The sequence below is a fragment of the Lonchura striata genome, chromosome 2 (genome assembly GCF_050655825.1).
Source record: "Lonchura striata isolate lonStrDom1 chromosome 2, ASM5065582v1, whole genome shotgun sequence".
In the NCBI taxonomy this organism is placed as follows: domain Eukaryota; kingdom Metazoa; phylum Chordata; class Aves; order Passeriformes; family Estrildidae; genus Lonchura; species Lonchura striata.
The window spans coordinates 35,309,000-35,329,841 of NC_140704.1; the positions used below are offsets into that span (position 1 = coordinate 35,309,000).

General features: G+C 34.6%; 1 protein-coding gene across 10 annotated transcripts in view; it reads right to left on the reverse strand.

Moving 5' to 3' along the window:
- Window positions 1-20,842, reverse strand: part of ANKRD28 (ankyrin repeat domain 28) — a 123,617-nt gene that overhangs the window by 17,119 nt on the left and 85,656 nt on the right. For all 10 annotated transcript variants that reach the window (XR_014953250.1, XR_014953251.1, XM_085573155.1 and 7 more), the window contains 12 exons: window positions 20,535-20,747; window positions 14,611-14,689; window positions 14,164-14,278; window positions 13,673-13,755; window positions 11,264-11,327; window positions 9,889-9,957; window positions 7,877-8,017; window positions 4,542-4,653; window positions 3,905-3,931; window positions 2,935-3,009; window positions 1,736-1,937; window positions 209-296 (listed from right to left, as the gene is read on the reverse strand). Coding sequence is in view for 8 of the 10 variants with exons in the window: in XM_085573155.1 (XP_085429281.1) it covers window positions 209-296; window positions 1,736-1,937; window positions 2,935-3,009; window positions 3,905-3,931; window positions 4,542-4,653; window positions 7,877-8,017; window positions 9,889-9,957; window positions 11,264-11,327; window positions 13,673-13,755; window positions 14,164-14,278; window positions 14,611-14,689; window positions 20,535-20,747 (1,268 nt within the window). In the remaining 2 variants the exon portion in view is untranslated. The remainder of the gene's footprint in view (window positions 1-208; window positions 297-1,735; window positions 1,938-2,934; window positions 3,010-3,904; window positions 3,932-4,541; window positions 4,654-7,876; window positions 8,018-9,888; window positions 9,958-11,263; window positions 11,328-13,672; window positions 13,756-14,163; window positions 14,279-14,610; window positions 14,690-20,534; window positions 20,748-20,842) is intronic.

The following is a 20,842-nucleotide window of genomic DNA, read 5'->3' on the forward strand; positions in this document are numbered from 1 at the left end:
AATCCATTTTCTCATCATCTCAGCATACAGGATAGTAAGACACATTTTAGTTTCCTCCCAACTGAATATTTTTCACTCTCAAGTTTATGTTTATTGCAATAATTTCCTTTTAAAATAAGTTAAAAATAGCTACTGTAAAATATTTGTTTTTTTCTTTTATGAAATACAATAACTTGTGTAGAACAGAATGTCCATAGTTTAAACTCACTGTCCATTTCCATCTTGAATGTCCACTGCATTCTGTGGCTCTGCGTTTCCTATCAATAGCCGCAAACATTCTGAATGACCATTTGTAGCTGTAAAACATTATAAACATATGGAGTTTACATTAATTGCCTTTGAGTAGAGAGCTCAACCAGAATGGCAACCTATCTGCCCAGAGTAAAGACCATTAGCTTGAAAACCTACTGTAAAGCTTTACCATTGTTATAACTTAAATTAAAAAATATGAAGACTAGAAAATAATTTCAGAAATCATGTATTCTTAACTGTACAGTGTTAGAAACAAGTGATTCCAGCTGTCAATTGCCAACAGATTTTATATATAAATATATATATATAAATGAGGTTGTATATATTAAAAGAAATTGGAATATATGCTTATACAACATACATAAGAAGGAACATTAAAATATAGGAATTGGCATAATTTTTGCTTGTTTTAAGGCACTGGAAAACACATATCTAGCAAATCATAGTCAGATTTTGTTAGCAAGTGTAGCATGCACCTAATTATAAAATAATAATGGAAATCACATTTAGAAAGGGGAAGGAAATGCAATGCATAGATGTAATAAACCAAGCAGTTAAAAAAATGGAAAAATAACAAACAGAAAATTGAGAAATCTCATTTAAATGCAACCCATGAAAGATAAATGATTGCTTCTTGGAAGGAAAATTATTTCTGACCTACAGCTGCAATATTCAGTTCACACAAGCATAGCAACAATTCATGTTTCTGTAGCTGACAGACATGCTAACACAAGCTAGGAAAGCTCAATCAAACAGAAGAATGCAGCTTGTGCTCATGGACAACAAATCAAGTGGTTAGAATGATGATGTTTTGTACATAATGCTCTTTTTAACTGCAACACTTCCGTAATACCATTACTATAAATGTCAAATTTAATAAGCCTATTTTTAATGCAAGTTAAAAAATAAGACTATAGTGTAGATTCTAAACTCAGAAAGGCAGGCCTAGAGATGTTTTCTAGGAAAGTCAGCAAGAAAATACTGCAAAGAATTGCTGGTATTTTGAAAATGCTCAGGAGTCATTTAAATCCTTGGAAAAAAATCAAAGTTTTCATGTCTCTTCTCAAACTGCCAAAATTCTCCAAGGCTCCAGTCATTTTTAGAAGCATTTTACTGCCAAGACAGGCAATGCAATTTGTCTATCTAAATTTGGACCTGCAGTTCAGGCTGTGTGAAAGATGAGGAGAGAAGCAGGGACATGTCACTGACACCTGTCAGCACAGCCAGTTGAATGGACAAGGACAAGGCACCCTTCCAGAGAGAAGTGTGTGTGGGACAGCACTCCTTGGATTCCGCTGGTTTATTGGATTAATCCTGGTTTCTGAATGCAACTCTTTTGCTACATGTTTCTCAGCTCAGCATATACCTTAAAAGTCATCCTCTGTTCCTAAATACTATTTCTTAGAACATTAATGACAGAGACTTCTAAACATATCATCCACTTCAAAAGCCAAAATTCTAGAGGTTAGTAGCTAGCACATACCTGCAGCATGAATTGGAGTCCTCTTTACAACATAATCTTTCACCAAGATTGATGCTCCCTGATTAATGAGCACATCTACACATTCCACGTGTCCCTTAAAGGCAGCAAGATCCAGTGGTGTCCTTCCATTGTTATTCCTCACATCAAGGTCCAGCAGTGACTGCACCAGCACTTCCAGAGCTTGATGGTGGCCATGATAGGCCTACAAGAACAAGAAAATTCTTCAATTTTTCTATCCTTAACATTTTTCCCTTTCTTGCCAGAACTACATAAATGAAACTGTAAAGAGACTATTCATACTGCAGCATGCAGAAGAGCAACTGATGCAGCACGTAAGTAGTTACAAACAGTTTAAAAAACCCCATGATTTCAGCAAGAAGGTTGGTGATTTTTTCCTATTTTATCCTTTCAGTCAGCAACTGTAACTACTCCCAGAATATCATCTATCTTCAATCTGCATAAATAACAGTATTTTGACTACTGCACAATGTTTCATCACTTTATGTTGTATTTACATCATCCTCAGATTATTTCAAGTGAGGAACATAAGCAAACTTCAGTAATTTCTTTAAGCTTTTTACATAAAATATTAAAAAAGCACCTATAATAAGAATGCAGTACAAATAGCTTTCATTTACCACTACCAAAGATTATTTGATTATTTTTTACTTTGTGTGTGTATATATATATATATTTATTTATTTATTTATATACTGCATGAGACTCTATTTGCAGAAAGTATAGTGTGGTTTTTCAATTGCTTTAAACTCAGTGAAAAGATCAAAGCTACATATTGAGCTGGTTACTCTGTATTTTGAATATTTTTTTATAGACAGCATCTAATCACTGTCCTACACTACTCCTTGTGCAAATCTTTCCTAAAGTATTGAGGACAAACATTTCTCATACTTAACAATTAAGAGAGTAAAACAATGTAATGATGAAAAAAGTCATAATTACTTATATAGAACAAGACTTATAAAAGTTTTATTAGCAAAGATTTTAATTAGAGGATTCCACATGAAAGCAAATTTCAAGTGACATGCAAAACTCATCCTGTATACCTCATTCAGGAATATTAGTATATTTGTTTGCATTTTGTTTATTAACCTATTTTGAAAAAATCCAGAATGAATAAACCTGTGTAACAACTGTTTGCTACCAGATGAGCTGTCATCACTACAGAACTGAGAACTCACAGCTAAATGCAGCGGGCTTATGGGTGCTCTGTTGTCTGAGTCATTCAGCATGTCAGTGCCTGATGTTTCCATCAGCTTAAAGAGAGAAAGTCAGAATTAGTGCAAACCCTCTCACCTTTAAAAACACTCAGCAATAATTGCTACAGTTTCCCATATACACAGATTGAAAAATAAAGGAGAAAAAGTAGGAAGAATAGCATAGAATTACAGATGCCCTGATCTTCTACATTTTAGAGTTTGACACAACTGCAACACCTCCCCCAATTTCATGTTCCAACCCTAGCAGTTTAATTTTGCATAACAATGCAATAATTCAATCAGAAACTAAATTAAATTAATATTTTTTCTGAAGTAGCAATATGAAAGATGAATACAAAGGGAAGAAAAGGACAGGTGACAACAGCAGCAGGGAAAAAAGCCTCAGACATCAGCCAAGTAAGCTGATTCTGACTAGGTGAAAAGTCAGCAGAAAACAATATGAAAGGCCAGACAGCAGGATGGGTTTCACAGAAAAGGAAAATATTTCTCAGAGAGAAAAAATGGACTCAAAAGAAGCAAAAGCATTATAGCATTAAAGTATCTATGTATATAGATTTCTATTTGTGACTTTCAGATGTGTTCTGAAGTTTTACTTCTGGGTCTTTTTCAAGACCTTATTTAATTAAGTGCATTAGCAGAATTAAACCATTCAAAGTATTTGAAGAACACCAAGTACATTCAAACTCCATTTTCATTATCACACATTTATATCACAGTCAACCGTTTAAGTAAAAAACCACATGGCTTAAAAATAATTACCCATTTTAGAATTGTAAAGTCCAATTAAATCTAAACTGTAGTTGAAATTATAGAATACAAGTATGCATTGAAGAAATGGTTGAGTAAGTCTAAAAAGTAAGCAGTATTTTTAAAATGACATGTTCTCTTTTGCTCTATAGTAGTACTTAAAATTGAGAAATAATTCACTTACAACATCTAGAGGCGTTTCACTTGCAATCTGTAATTAAAAACATCCAAAATTCGTATTTTAATACATTTAAATATAAAAGAACAATTTTAATAAAAAATACAGAAGTTGTAAAACACAGTATATCAAATAACATACATATTATTGCAAAGGGAGCAACAAAAAACTAACCACAGCTTTATTATCTGAAATTCCATTATGTGGCCACTAGTTACTGTAACTGCATGAACTATTTCATAAGGCACCATTTCTTTACAGGTTTCCCCCACATTTTCATTTGCTCCTTTCAAATGACATTCATGAAATTTCTTGAAAGTTCTCAAAGGGATAATTTATGGTTATTTTATTTCAGCCATCAGCAAAAGAAAAAATTAGTATTGTAGTCCAAGAAACAACATCCCACATCTTCAACCAGTTACCTCTTCATCTGAGAATTTTTCATCTTTTTTAATCAGTATCTAGCATCCTAGCTCCTCACCTTGCTTCTATTTTAGGAATACCAAATGCTTAAATTTATCTGCACAGAGGCTGACAAACAGTAGTGACCCGTCTGACAGCCAAGGTGAAGGAATCCCCTGGCCTCTCCACCACACCCTGTAAGAGCAGCTGGTAACTTTTCATCTAGGATATGTTTTCTTACCAATTCAAGACACAAGCGATGACCGTAAGCAGCTGAATAATGAACTGCATTGTATCCTTGTTTGTCTCGGATCCCAGGGTTGGCATCGTTTCTTAGCAAGTATTCCAGGCACCTATTCAAATTGACATATGCAACCATGTATCTAAATGCTGAATTTCAACTTAATGCTAAGTGATAAATTGTTCCAATTCAACTGGAAAATAGAATACAGCACACAGGGACACTGATTTAATGTACAATATTGGCTAGGACTAGAGAAAGCTACCTCATTACATCAAGCATAAAGGTCAATCACAAAGCTTCAAAATTTGAAATAATCCTTCTCTGCAGACATCCTGCATCTTCTGAGTTCTCTGACTTTGTTAAAACTAATATTTCATAGCTATTTTCCTCCTAGTTAACACAACTGCAGTCACCTTTGCTAATATAAATGATCATTATTTTGTATGGTTTTCTGCATTAATCCCTTCTTCTGTATGTTATATGAAAATAAGAGAAGCAGATCTTCATGGTAGCATACAAGAGTAACACATACACACTTCCACTACCAGACATAATTAAAAAAAAATTGTTTATACAGTAAATACTCAGTTATTGTCATACATATATCTTACCATTCCTTACTTTCACTAGACAAATTTATAAGGCAGAATATGATCAGCCCAGTTTCAACCACACTCAGTCATGAGGATGGGAAATGGGGGATGCAAATCAGCTCTCTCTCTAGTTTTCTGCTTTAAGAGACCCCATGTGTGCACACTAAATGATTGCAAGCAAAAACCCTGCTGTTTCATACTCTTATATCTATAATTTCAGCAACATTTTCCAAAGTCATTATTGTGACTTTGAACTTGCTGGTGAAGCTATTTGTTATTCGGAAGTGTACAACAGGTCAACAACCCTTCTTTTCTCTGGGATCATTAAAGACTTCTTTATCAGAGGTGCACTCTCACTTCCATAATTTTTTTCCCAGCATAAACAAGGACTTGGTACATAGTGAAAACAGTAAAATTTCTTGAGCTTTAAAGAATAACATATGTAACATAAGATGCAAGTAACTTTAAAACTAGTTTATAGCTAATAAAAAGCTACTTGTAAAGCACATCTATGTTTTTAACCAATCAATTCAGGTTTTATTTGTCCAGTAAACAAATGCCTGGACTTCATTAAAGACAACTGTGCTTGCATGTTTTTGTTTGAATTAAAATGAGATGAGATTTATGAGAACCCAAAGACAAATCAATTTGTCTCATTAAGTAAGAATTACAGTTCTTACATTTCATTTGTCCAATCATTTAACTTTCTTTTTAATTTGGATCAGTAATTTTGTGTTAGCATTCATGGGTGATTAATAAATGTTACATATCACTGGCTTTGGTTACCTAAATTTCTACAATACACTAAAGACACTGCATGGAGCTAAATCTACTAAAAATCCTCAACTACCCAATCTTTCAAGGGCAAACCAGATAATTATTTTTGATGATTTTTTTGCATCTGAGAGAGATTACTCCTGCATCTTTCACATAATTAACTGTCCTCAACAGGTCTCTTAAAGAGAATATTAATCTAAATTTCTGAAAACTCACGTAAATTAAATTTATTTCCCATACATTTATTCTTTACTTGTTTTCCATTAGAAAAATATAAATAGAAGCAACATTTCTTTCTCCTCTAAGATGCTGCTTATTCTACCTCATTCTGAAATCATGCTTTTCTCTCTAGTCTTGATAAAATGGGGCTTAGTGGTGTTCATTCCAGATCAAAAGCATTTGTTAACGATACAAAAGAAACACTTTCAAACAGGAATAAACTGGAAAATAAGTTTCAACAAAAACATCCCCGTCTTTAAAGATGTCTGAACAAGGACCATAAAATTACACACAAATATTTTTGTAATTTTATGTAGATGGTTTCTTGACATGTTTTTTCCCAGGCTTTATATTCCGACTCCAGTAATCATTTTTAACTTCATTCCTGTTTTGAATGAGCTGAGCAGTACTGGTTTTCCAGCTGTTACTACTCATCTTGATGCATCAATATAAAAAGCTTCTCCTCAGGCCATTCTGCTTTGCAGCCTGTCTTCCAGAGACCCAAATGTTAATCAGAAGGGCAACAGCCTGTGGGCTCCAGAGATGATACTTTGAGTTACCTCCCAAAGCTCTGCAGTATTGTCATCACCATTCCTGCCCCTGCCTTTTGTAAGACAGATGGCAAAACTATGTCATCTGAAGAACCATTATAGTTTGGAGGTTTTCAGAGCAACTGTGAAGCTAAAATTAATCCTAGCCCAACTTGTAAGAGGGCAATTAAAGTAAAATTATCTCAGCAAGCTCCAACAGGAATAGAAATTATTTCTAAAAAGCAGCAGACAATTTAATTTTGAAATCTGGCTTTACATTAAAAAGGCACATTGTTCAAATATAAGTTAAATGGCCATAAAAGTGTTCTTTATTTAGCCTTCAAAACCCAATCTGTAAGTCATACAACACCACATTCTTATTGCTATCTCACCCTTTAAAAGGTGCTGTATTAAAAAAAAAAGGTGATTTGGCACAAAGCAGCACTTCTCCAGGGAAGGTGTCACTGTGTGCATGTGGAATGTGCTGCTGCATATGTGAACGTGTGCACAAGAAGTGATGCTCTTCTTGTCTCCTCAATATATCCAATGTCGAGCTTAAGTAATCATCACTTTGGTGATGATTACTTCATCACCTATATACACTTTGCATATAAGCATTTAAGTCATTAATAAATATGTCAAATACAACCATTGGTTAGAAAATAAACACATGTAAGAGATCAGTGGGTTCATGAAAGATTCTGGATTTCATTAATAAAAGTGTAACTACATCATAAAAATTTACACTATCAACAGATAGTAGTGTTTGGCACTGCAGCAGTAGCTTAAACATCAAATCGACAAAGCACCTTATATTGAAATATCAAGTAAATATCCATCCTTCATCAGAATTTGATTTTAAGGCAAAATGACCCTACTGCCCACAACTAATTTAATAATCCTCACAAAGGATATTTATTCAACCACTATACAGCAGATAGGATTAAGAACTCTATTCCAAATTAATTCCTGATTTAGGACATCTGCATTATAGGACATAAAATTCTTACAATACATTTTCCTGCTGTTCATTTCTTTCCTCTGAAATATTTGTTACATTACATATTTTCTATACAATGCACACACCTCTGTCAAGTTTAACCTTTAAAAATATAAGAAATGCATTTGGCAAATCTGAAGGCAGAACACACATGAAATTCACAGCTCAAATGTTCCTAATGAGAAAGGCTTTAGTACAAAGCATGCCACTTACTTCCCATCTGTGTCTGATGCAGCTGCATAGTGCAGAGGTGTACAACCCCTCTCATCAAGGTCATTCACACTAGCTCCAGATCCCACAAGGGCAAACAGGCACTGATAATTACAATTGGCAGCAGCATAATGGAGTGGAGTTCTTTAGTACACATTTAAATAAAAAGTACAATGGTAAATAACAGCAAAATAATATTATAGAGACAGAAAAAGCAAAATAAAGTGAAACTTAAATCCTCCTTACATTTTTAAGTGAATATTATTGGTGAAGAATGCATCATCACAGTACTAAAGAATAGGGCCACTTTCTAGGGATCACTTAACAATGCTGAACCATATATAGTGGATTTATTTGCCAGCCAAAATATGCACAAACTTCATATTAAATGAAGCTTTATTTGAATTCTCTTGTGTAAACTTAAGAGAGGGAAATCCAGTTTACATAAGAAATACTATTTTCTGTTAAGTAATTTTAAGCCACATGGAAAAATATGGACAAATCAAAAACTGCACAACAACTAAATATAGCACAAATAAAATACAACAATTGCACAAACAGACATTTTTAATAAACAAAGCACAATTTTGCCTAAGAGAGGAAAACATTTTTATTTATTTTTATCTATACTGACATAGCAGAGGCACTGTTAAATATACCTTGTCTTCTTGTATCAAAAACCATGAAATATTAGTACTGTTGTATAATGTCAGAGAAAACTTATCCCAGCTTCAAATATATAAACAATTCTCCAAATATGTCAGTTTAGCTAAAATTTTAAAAATACCAATGTGACTTAGAAGTTAATTTTCTATTTTTAAAAGGAGACTGCAGCTATAAATATCTTGATTTTGAGGAGATATTCAGGCTCCTTCCTCTCCATTAAAATGTCTTTTTCCCATTTCTCCCCATTTTAAATTAGTATTTTCCATCTCCTGCAAAAATTGCTCTATTTAACATGAACATTAATCCAAAATCTAAACCAAACCAAAAGGAAACCCCAACTTTCGAAGACTAAAGTTGTGACAAATAGTTGTACCTTTCTCAAGCAATGTGTCACCCTGTTCTTTTAAAAGTTTTAAAGTTCTTTTAGAAGTTTTCTATGCCTTCTGATGTTTACGTATTTCTACTAGAGTTTGTAATGCACTATCATGTAAATAATGATTGTTTTGCATTCTTTGTGAGAAGAGAGAATTGATAGACTGTTAGTTTGACCAGTGTGGTTGGAGAGGTAACAATTTTATCCTCCAATCCACTGTCATTCTTGGAATTCTATATATTGTGAAGTCAGAAATAAAACTTCCTTCCTTTTCCTCCCTTGATCTTAGTGTGCATGCATGAGTTATTTTGTGTTGTAGTGCAACAATAATGGAAGTGGAAAGTAAACCAAAATACAACTTTGGATCCATAACTTTTTCTTTAAATCCTACTCCTGCTCTTCACATCCAGAAAACCGTATTTTCCATGACATGATGTGAGATTTTACATGAGTACTGATCCTGCCATCTAAACTTAATCATATACTAAAAATAGAAATTAATGTCACTCCAAAAGAGTTCAGAGCTCAAACAGGAAGCAGAAAGGGATCGATACTGTGAAATGAAAAAGGTGAAGCAGTTATAATAAAATACTGGGCATTTTAATAAAAGAGCTTAGAAATAGCCACAGATTTATAGATTTGCCTAATTCATTCTTTGGAAAACATTAGTAATGTCCTTGGATGAGAGCACTTTAAACATATTAGATCCACGTTATAAGGAAAGAAGGTTCACAAAAATTACAGTTGAATGTGAAATTCAGTCTTTAAACACAAAACTAAACACCTACCTAACAAAACAGGATTACAAAATATGTTTGTGACTTTTGAGAACATATGCTGAAACATAGTTTATTAGAGACATGATATCATAAAAAACCAGTTAAACTGGAAGAGAGACTTGGCCACATATCAATAAGCTGCTACTGCTTACTACTTTTAACAGCCCTTTCTAATATACAAATCTGGAATGTCTTACCTTCCAAATCTGTCCTTTTTGTTGAAGTCTGCACCAGTATTTAGCAGAAGATTTAGGCACTCCAAATTCCTATTAAATTAATACAATATTACTTGTGATTGAAATTTTTATTTCCTTAATATTGGCCTCTACGAATATCAGAACTACTACACATGTACATCTGTTAAGTTTAATGGAACTGAACTATAATATGGAGTTTCTGATATATATATTTCTTTATGTAAAATAGATTCCATAATTTCTCGACCAAACCAATAAAGAATATATATTCTATCAAGTCCACATATATAAATTTAATTGATATCAATTGGCATGCATAAAGCACATAAACATGAACCTAATTCAATATGTAATTCAATTCCTATAAACAAACAGTAACACCTGCATGTCACATGCTTTTGCTACCAGGATTCCAGGACAGAGGCAAGATTTTACTGCATATTTCTTGAGGCCAAATGTAAGTTAAAACATATATATTTTACTTTTTAGTGTAATCAATTTTCAATAAAATATGATCATCATAGTAGGTGTACTATATTGTCAATTGTTTAAACGCTTTTTTGGTAACTTTCCTAAACTGGAGATGAGTGAGGGAATGTGTCACAAATTATTTGGTTTTTATATGAAAAGATAGCATTTTAACTTTTATCACTTGCAACAAGGATGTATCTAGCAAGTACTTTTGACGTAGAATGATTACTTAACAGTATTACTTAACATTCAAACAGAAAAATGAAAATATTGATATCATGGAGTTCTTGTGTCCCACAAAGTGTATCATGAAATTTATTACCCAATTCTTCCAGGCAATTTTGAGTAGCTGCTATAGAAAACCTACAATACAATAACAATAATCAATATGGAACACAACTCAAGTGATGAGCAAGTAGTTCTGACTACTTCATCCACCTAAACTCTGGAAATTAATTCTTGCTTTTAGTTTATTTAGACTGACCTTTTATTTATGGGTTTGGTAAAAACAAATTTCCCAAAGCTGCTGTTCTCTATCTCATGTCCCACAGTGATCTGAGGTGGGCATGCCATCTTTGAATGCTGTAAATTCTAAAAATTTTATCATCATCTATGGGAATTTAAAAAAAAAAGGAATCAGTTCATCCCCAAACATAAACCTAAGTTAAGGCTGGTGATACTTGGACACTGTACTCCAGCAATGACTTATTGAGCTGATCATTTAAATAATTTTTTGTTTGCAGATGGAATCCATCTTGAAATTATTTTCATGTTAACATAAGTTCCAAGGGAAGAGGGCAGGAAAAACAGAAAGGAGATAATAATAATAAAAAAAAAGAACAAGAATGATCAGCAATTGAAAAAGAAATACTGAATATGAAAGCATGAATGCTTTTTTACGCACCCTCCAGCTGCAGCTGCATGAAGACAAGTCCTGCCAAAGTCATCTGGTGTGTCAATGTCAAAACCTACAAAGCATTTGTAAGAGATTTTGTAAACTCATTATGTAACATCACCTTTCACAAAACTGCTATCATCTGCTGTTAAGAGAAATGCTTGCTAAGCAAACTTAACAGCTATTTGCAAAAGAACACTCAAGCATTAAAAATTACTTCATTTGAAACATGTCCTTGCTATTTCCAATGTTTTGAAAAACAGGCATTTAAATAAAACTGAAAGGGGTAAGGTAAAAGACAAGTAGCTGCACTGAGGCTGTGTTCTTTCTTATTCTATTTACCTGCTAATTTACTATTGCCTATAACATAAATGCAGGTTATATGTAAATTTAAGAATACTCTAGAATTTATCATTGTTGTGCAGAGATTAATAATTTTTGGGGATGTCAGTAAGACTAAATATAGGAGTTACTTAAATTTTACTCTTGAGTTTAGTGCTTTAATCCCAAAGAAAACTTTATTGAGTTGGAGTGATGGCTGCAAATAGCAGTTAATTACAGAGGAACTCTTTGCAGAACACTGTAGTTTTCTCTTTCTGAAAAGGCTCAGCTGTGGAACTTCAAGATCACAAACATTAGCTGTGTAATCCCGTATCTACCCATATATTTTGACAGAAAGATTACTGTTTAAATCAGGTTTCAAAGCTACATTTTTGGTTTGAGAAAACTATGATGCTCTCATGAGAGTTTTGCTCTTGTGTAATGTAGCTTATTTACTATATCTCCATTTGTGGTACCTGAGAATGCTGGCTTTTTTTTTTTTTTTTCCTTTTAAGAACTGTTCAGTGACAACAGATAATGAACAACATAAGACATACTACTCAAAAATACTATTATTTCAATACTGTTTTCCTACTCCATATCCTTTAAAACAGATTTTGTATGCACCACTATATTCTTATCCCATTTCAACAGGGAATGCTCTATAGCAAATAATTTAGGAGAGTTTCCTAGTTTGGTTTGAAGAAATGCCTTTGATGCCTTTACCACATCACTAACTTGTCTATTGTCACTAACTACTTGAATGTCAGTCAGTACTGGGACAAGGCAGATTGGTGACATTTTGTTAAGGTTTGCACATGAATATTAATGAATTTAAAAACCAGAGACCTTTAATGTACATAAGAGAGACATCTCCCAACCCCAAAAAGGACACATACTCTGCATACACCAATCCCCACACCAAAAACACATCCTAAAAGCTCTTGGCAGTATGCAGCCTTTCTAGCCTGAAGGCTGAACATAGTCTTTAAGTCCTTATCTGCTCCAGGCTAGATTTGCATCCAAGTTTTCTCAATTCATGTAAAAGCCACAGGAACCACTTGCAAGACCTCCACATGATTTCCTTTGCCATACTGAACCTCCAGTAAGGGCACAGCCAGCACCACAGCACAGCAAGGAGAAAGAGCCAGCATCCCTCATTTTGAACACATCTAATTGAAAAATTGTCAAGTATTAGACAGTCCTTTCCTGAAGTGAATCCTTGCAAGTTTGCCCATGACAGGACAGTAAATAAAAATAAAATTTCCAGTAGGTAGCTTTAGTTATATTCCTCTAGTTCTTCTTCCCTAACAAACAGTACAAAGCTGGGGAAGCAACTTCTTAACACTTCCTTTTCCTCAACTCTCTCCTCCCCACTTATCTTTTTTCAAAAAGCACTAAGTGTCTTCAGATTAATACAGAACCATTTAGTTTATTCTTATTCTTCTGTTCCAGAAGCTTCATTTGGATAAATCTACTTTCTCAGAATTGCTGAGAGCTCAGAATTCCCTAAGATTCAGGCCAACAAGAGAAGTAATGACCTACCAACATCCACATAATCAGGAAGAAGTCAGACATCAAAGAAAAGTGCAGTTTGCATTGCATTTCATTAACAACATAATAGCAAGGCAACAGTTTCTTAATACAGCAGTCCACAGAGTCTTCAGTGCTATTAGGTGCCCACTACAGGAACAGATGTGAAAAGACTCATCTGTATTAAGCTAAAGACATCATGGAATGGAAATTGGATGCTCCATGAAGTAATAAAAAAGATTATCAGTCTTTCTCCTTGAAATTTCATTATGGCCTAAACCAGTCATCCCACCTCTATGGCCAACTTGAAACGCACTAACACAATATTAAAGAAATTATAAATGTATTATTAAAATTTGGATGATTTTTTTTTAAACTTATGTCTGCAAAAATTTGCATTCACTTTAACTATGGACTGTTCATTAAAAAACAAGCATTGGCCCCAAGACACTAGTAAACTATTAGGATTTCTATGCATCAGTAAATTAAGATATAATTAAAAGCTATTCTGTGAGATAAAACATGAAGTACAAAGCACCTTATAAGAATTTAAGAGTGTCCTACCTGATGAGAGGAGCTTTCTGCAGCAGTCTGAAAATCCACTTAATGCTGCCAAATGGAGAGGAAACATCCCATGTATACCCCGCCTAAGATACACCATAATCAGGCATCACAGTTTCATTACAATTAAAATAAAACAAACATGATTGTGTGCCAAAGTGCACATGCATAGTGGGTTCAGCAAACCACCTAATTAGAAGACTGAGCTAATTTCACATCTTAAACATTTCCTTCAAAGCTATCAGCATGCATTATCAGTGCAACAGCCTATTCAAACTTTCAGAGCTTTTACCTCAAATACATTACAGCAAACTCTGCTTCTCTTTGTTTTGGCACAAATTGTGATATACTGACTACTTACAAGTACAATACAGCATAATAAACAAAGTATTTCCTATTGCAAGTTGAAGATATTAAAAATTGCACTAGTTCTGTTAACCTAATAAATACTCTAAATTCTGTCAGCTTGCATTCATGTCAGTAAAGTTACCTACTTTGCAGTGTCAGCACCACTCGTAATCAGAGTGTTGATTAATAGCTCATGGCCATATCTAGCTGCTATGTGCAAAGGGGTATTTCCATTCTTATCTTCACAGTCTATTTCAGCTCCTATAATAAAGAGTAATTACTAAGTAAGTACTAAAGCATACAGATACTTTGTTAGAAAAATAGGACTGATGATCATTTAAGTAACATAATTAATTGGATTATGGAAAACAGCCTGGGTTATGGAAAACAAATCTATATACATATTCCTGCATTCTTAAAAGAAATGGTTCATCAGTATAACTTATCAAACTTTATAAACAGATATGCCAGACTCCACCACTATTACTGGACACTGGACATGAAAAAAATTCAGCATGTTGTTATCAACACAAGAGGATGAAAACATTCAAAATGGAAAGCTTATGACAAAAATAGTCCCTCCCCCTTTTTACCATTTTGAATGATGGTTTGGGATCTTGAAAATCTACCATGTATCGCTGTCATGTGCAAAGGTGTTTTCCCATCTTTACTCTGGAAGAGAAGAAAAATTGCTATTACTTATTACCAGTAACAGCAATTAATCAGATCTGACCAAAAAAACGAACAAAAAGGACATTTCTAATTTCTTTTCTCTCTACACTCCATCCTTTAAATTGTTTCTATGCACTTATGCCAGACAGATGCTGGCAATGACAAGTTAGCATGATATGGCAAACTTTTCACAAGAGCTGCTCTTAGTCACTCTTCCAGCTGCCAGCGGCAACTCAGGGATGCCCACTCACTCACACTTCTGTCCCTAAGATAATAACTCTCAAGAGGATGATGACAGCACACAATTTCAGCAATAAGTCCAACCCCTCCCCTCTACAAGGCTAAAATAAAACAATGTTTTGAGTTTGTTTCTTGAAAGAAAGTAGCTGTATTTACTAGAGGGGTTTACACATTGTATTAGAAGACAGCACATTACAAAGCTCATGCACTTCCTAGAAATTTCTGTAAAGTGATGTTTGCTAGCAATTTATCAAAAACCACAAGTAGTCCTAAGGTAGAACTATTCAACCCTACTTAGGTACTATACATTTGAAATGCACCTCGTGAATAAGCACTTAGACATTCATCCAGTAAAGACATCCTTGAAGCAGGTCAAGAGTAACGCATAAGGAAACTTCACTTTTCAATAGCTCAGTCTCAAACCACTTGCAAATTCATTTTTACTGTTGCTATTAATTTGGAATGATCTTACCGTCATACTTGTCACAGGTAATAGGAAAGCTTTACTGCTGAAAAAAGTTCCTACACATGCACTCAAAAAATTTCAAACACGACACAGAAAATCAAAGGACCCTTGAATGCACATGCATACTGCATCCGTGTTTTCAATGATGGCTTTGAAGAGCATGAAATATTCACAAAATACAAAGTTAAATCAGACAAAGATGGCAGGGGAACATAGGTTATGAACATATGTATTGAAACATCACGAATTGCTATCCTGTGCAAAAGTGTCTTCCCATCTTGGCTCTCCCTTTGGTACCAAATGGACATGGTTCTATGGATGTGATACTGAAAGTCTGCTGAAGACCCTTTTAGGGATGGATACAGAATTTTTCATTGTGTCACTGCCCAGAGCAGCATAACAGAGCAATTGTGTGAAACACTGTCTTCTCAGACCTAGGTTGAAAGAAATAAAACACTTGATAAGGAATGCCAGGTTGTCTCTAGCTCTTCCAGCCAGCAGATTTCTTTGACCATAAATAATCTAAAAGACAATATCCACATATCCATAGCAGATGCAAATAAACACAGAAAATGGGATTGAAATCCTCTTGAGGAATTAGATAATCAGTTTTAATTCTGTCATTAAAGACCTTAAGAAAAATCCAAATAAACACACCATAAGTGACAACTTCTCCAAGCAACCTCTCCGCTCCAATTTTCTTTCATGTTTCTCCCTACAGTTTAGTTCTCATCTCTTTATCCAAGAGATGAGAAAGTCTCTGTGTCCAATTACTTTAAAACAACTGTTAGCCATCTGGTGACTTTCCCCCTCACTTTTATCCTTCTTTAACATGAAGAATCTATAGACTCTCTTAATTTAAAGAAAATTTATCATATAAAATAAGCTTAGTGAAGTAACAGAAAGAATTTCAGGGCTCAGATAAAAGTAGCCTGCAGTCTCACTGGCTTAGACAGGATAAATCTGTATCTCAAAGGAAGGCTAATGAAGAGGAGAAGTTGGAGCTGAAAAAACATAGATCTTATAGTGCACCTTACAAAGACATAGGAATAACTTAGGGTGACAGTATTGGAAACTGAAGAGCATTGTGGTTAAGTTTCCTCACAAGAAAACTTCAGTAAGATCTTGCAAAGAACAGCAAAATAAGCTACAGAATAATTTTCTACTTAAAAATGAAAAAACACAGTACAATCAATAAGAGATCTTTAGATTTACTCTGTTCAAATTTACTTAAAAATTCACTTAACATACATTTCTAAGACAATGGATTTTATGAGAGTCCCTCTCTCATGTCTAACAGTCTCAGGTTCCTTTCCAGCTCAGGGCTAATACAACATGCCTATGTCTATCAACATATAAACATAGAACAGGTATAAAATTTAAAGAAGACAAGTCTCATGTTGAAGCTGAACTGCCAGGTATAGGATTGCATTCAGGATTGCCTTCTAAGACACTAGAAAAGGATATATAGGACCAGAACCAGTAGCCAAACATTTCTTTAAGCAATGAAATATCAAGGTGCTATTAAGCAAATCACTATTTCCTGAGATGCCAAGAGACTGGACTGCAGAAGCAGGGAGGTATCTTCTAAACTTTGCTTCCATTTTCCTTTCTTTACGTCTTTAGGTCTTCTCTCTATCAAACTAACTACAGCTGTGTGATTTAATGAGCTCAGACAAGATCACAGCACATGACAGGACAACTATGGGCTAAATCATAGCTTTTGTTGTCTTCACTGAAACTCAGCTAAATGTGGTAATGGGAAAAGAATCACCCAAATCTCTTCTATCACTAGAGAAAATATATCCACAAAATACTTAGATCATAGCAAATTTGCTAAGAACAATAATTGCTATTAGACAGAAATAATACACAGTACAAGGTGTCTTACCGAGTGATTACTCACATATTAACAGTACTCGGACTCCTGAGCTTCACTGAGGGAGAGGAAATGTGGGTCTATAATGTCACAGCATTCCTCCAAATGAAATTGCCCCCTAGCAACAATTCTTATGTTCTAGTACCACCAATGAAAGTAAAAAACTTCTATTTAGGTCACTGAATTTTCAAGCAGCAATGGGGTCCATAAAACAATTAATACTGCCCCATTACATACTCATTTCAATGTGTTCTTCCATGCATAGAAATCCTGAATAGTGAGGAGGGAGTGCTGCAGTAATGAGCAATACTTAATAAGATTCACTGTTCTACAGTGAATACTGACAAGGCTATGAAAAGAAGTAGGAAATTATGTCCAGAGGTGCTAAAAAGCATGTAACATATTTCTACTGTTCTGTTATCTTCTGCTACATAATCCCTTCTTGAGATGAGGCCAGCGCTCACAGATATGCACAAGAACTTCTCCTCTATGTGTCAGCAAGAATAAGAGTGTTTCCCTATTGCTCACCCCACTAGGCATCCACATCTAGGAAGCACTGTAATAGTACTGTCTATTCTGCACCTACATTACCATCCATATCCTGTCTCTTACCTTTAAAATCACAGGAAAAGTTGCATACGGAAGGAAATTATTGAATCAGCCTACACAACCATTATAATTATGATGAAAAATAGATCTTATAGCCATTTTAAGAAGTACTTTGAACTCCAGCCTCAGTATTTGGAAACTGAACAGGCTTGGTTTCAATAAATATTTAGTAAGAACACCCTAATTACATCTCATTTTGAATCCACAATTCTTTCTTAGTTGCAAAATATATTCTATTTTTTTACGGATTGCTCTTTTGCCTCAGTTCTTGCACTTTTCCACAGTGCAAGTGCTAAGTTTTCATATGCAAAGTAAGGCTGCTCATGCCTTCATGTGAAAATTTACAGGCCAAATTCAGTCATGCTGGTATAAATCCAAAGAAATGCTACTAATAGAATTACAACAGAAACACCTTGATGAGGAAACTGGGGATAAATGCTGTTTTCAAGCTATAATTGCTTAAAATCCCTATACAGCCCTACTTGCTTAATTTTGCACTTAAGAATTCTGATATGTATGAAATCAACACATTTTAATTACAACCATAGCTAAAGCTAATGCTGTTTCTGAAATTGAGCCCTGTCCACTTCTTTCTTCTACATCAGAAATATGCACAGCATCATGAACCCTTGCAGTCTTGCATTTAGAAAAACAGTAATTCTTGGCTTGTTAGTATTTGTCATAGCATCACAGAAGAGTCTGGGTTCAAAGGGACCTTAAAGATCATCTGGTTTCAACCCTGCTGGCATGAGCCATGTTCCACTTGACTAAGTAGCTCAAAACCCCATCTAACCTGGCATTGAACCCCTCCAGGGATGGGGCATCCACAACTTTTCTGGACAACCGGTTCCAGGGCCTCACCACCCTTACAGTAAAGAATTTCTTCCTAATATCTAATCTAACCCTACTCCCAAAGTCTGAAGCCATTTCCCCATGTCCTGTAACTCCATGCCCTTGCACAAAGTCCCTCTCCAGCTCTCTTGCAGGCCCCCTTCAGGTACTAGAAGGTGCTATAAGCTCTCTTTTGCTCTTATCTGAGTAACATACAAAAATAATATATAAGTATATTTAATATTGTGGGATTATTTTCATGGCAGACCACTCTTTACTGAAAAATGATGTTTTAAGAATATAGGACAAAAGTCAGCCAGCCCTGCAACTCTGAACACTCAGTCATATACAGCCTGGGACATTAGGCAGAGCAGAAAGCTGGCAACAAAAATAAATGGACTGTGACCTGGATATTTAGGACAAGTTGGCAATAAAGCCTGTAACACAGCTCCTTACTTCTGCAGGGCACTTTGGTGATGAATTTTTCCACAACTGAGTTATGCACATTTTCATTACATGAGCTGCATGTCTAAATATATGTAACAGTGAGCAGGAACATATATTTCGAATTTTTCCACATCAAAGAGCTTATTTTCAAAACACTCAAATTTTCAGTTGGCTATGAGTTTTGTATTAACAGTAGATATAAAACTGTATTTTGGAATTAGTTAGCTGAAAATCAGCTCCAATCACTGTAAAAATCACTGTTTATGTGAAGTGAACCACAAACCCCAAGATTTTTAACAGAAATGTCAGCTACTCTAACATTTACCTTGTGCACATATTGTGCTGAAATTCAAGAATAAACCTATTAATAAGGGGTTTTTTCCATTTTTTTTTTTCCCCAAGAAATTAAGTAACAGATAATTCCCTTCATACTACATATGGGTGACAGTTCAGGCAACCAGACATTTTGCCATAAGGAATACTTGGACTCTTCATTCCATATACCCGTTTCCTACTTCCCTCAGCCTAAAACCTGCCAAGACACCAGATACTGCCACTAAATATTTCTGAACACAGTTAAGTTCTCATTACTAAAGTAAAAATCAACATAATACAAACCAGAAGGTCTTACATCTCTCTCACATATCTGAAGACCTTACCCTATAAACTGGAGAAGAAAATAGATGGTATAGGTTATAGTTTCCTTTGGAGCTTGTTTGTTTTAAATTCTACCTACAATAAGGTTGGATACTAAGGAATATTCTGCAAAGACTTGTAACCAAACAGAGATGCATATTGACTCTGCTCACACAATTTCACTGGAGTAATTAAAACACCAGCTGTTTAAGACTTTCCACTGGCCTGATCTATTTATATTTGTATTTTAAATACAATCTTTCCAAAACTCCCTGACTGATTAGATTCTAAGATCTTACATTATCACCTCTTCAACTGCTCCAGCAATTAGCCAGGTCATACACATTTCCCTGAAATATCCCTGATTTTGTTCGTGTTACTTATTTATAAGAAAAACATGTACTTTTGCATTTTTTTTTTTCAAATTATTTGCTCTTAACTTATATGGCTAGGGAAAACAAAGCATACAGAATTCTGACATTTAAATGTAATTGAGACTGGCCAAACAATATTGTCATTTTTCTTCATTCTTTTGGGCTATATAATAAATCCCATTGAGGTTTCCAGATTCAGATCAAGTTTCTTGAAGCAACATACTGGCTTATTTCTACTGTAGTATTTTTCAAATACTCCATTTATCAGTGGGAACCTCTTCATGTTATCAAAACAAGTATTTTTGAAAAAACTACCTCTGATAAAGATGTACAGGATTTTTAAGTCTGAAAGGATGCACCTACCTTTATATTTACATCTGCTCCATTGCAGACCAAGAGCTCTAAACACAATGCTCCATGTGTCGATGCAGCAGCAAAGTGCAAAGGTGTAAACCCCTTCTCATTTACTTGATTTACATTAGCACCACAGTCTATGAGTTCATTCACTACAACATCTTGCCCATTATAACAAGCTACATGGAGAGGAGTATTTCCATAGGCATTTGGCTCATTCATCTATAAGAGAAAAAAAACCCAAGATTAGTTAGTAAGAAAAAAGGTGTACTTAATGCAGCATTTAATTCTAGCAGGAAAAATCTCATGTCACAAGA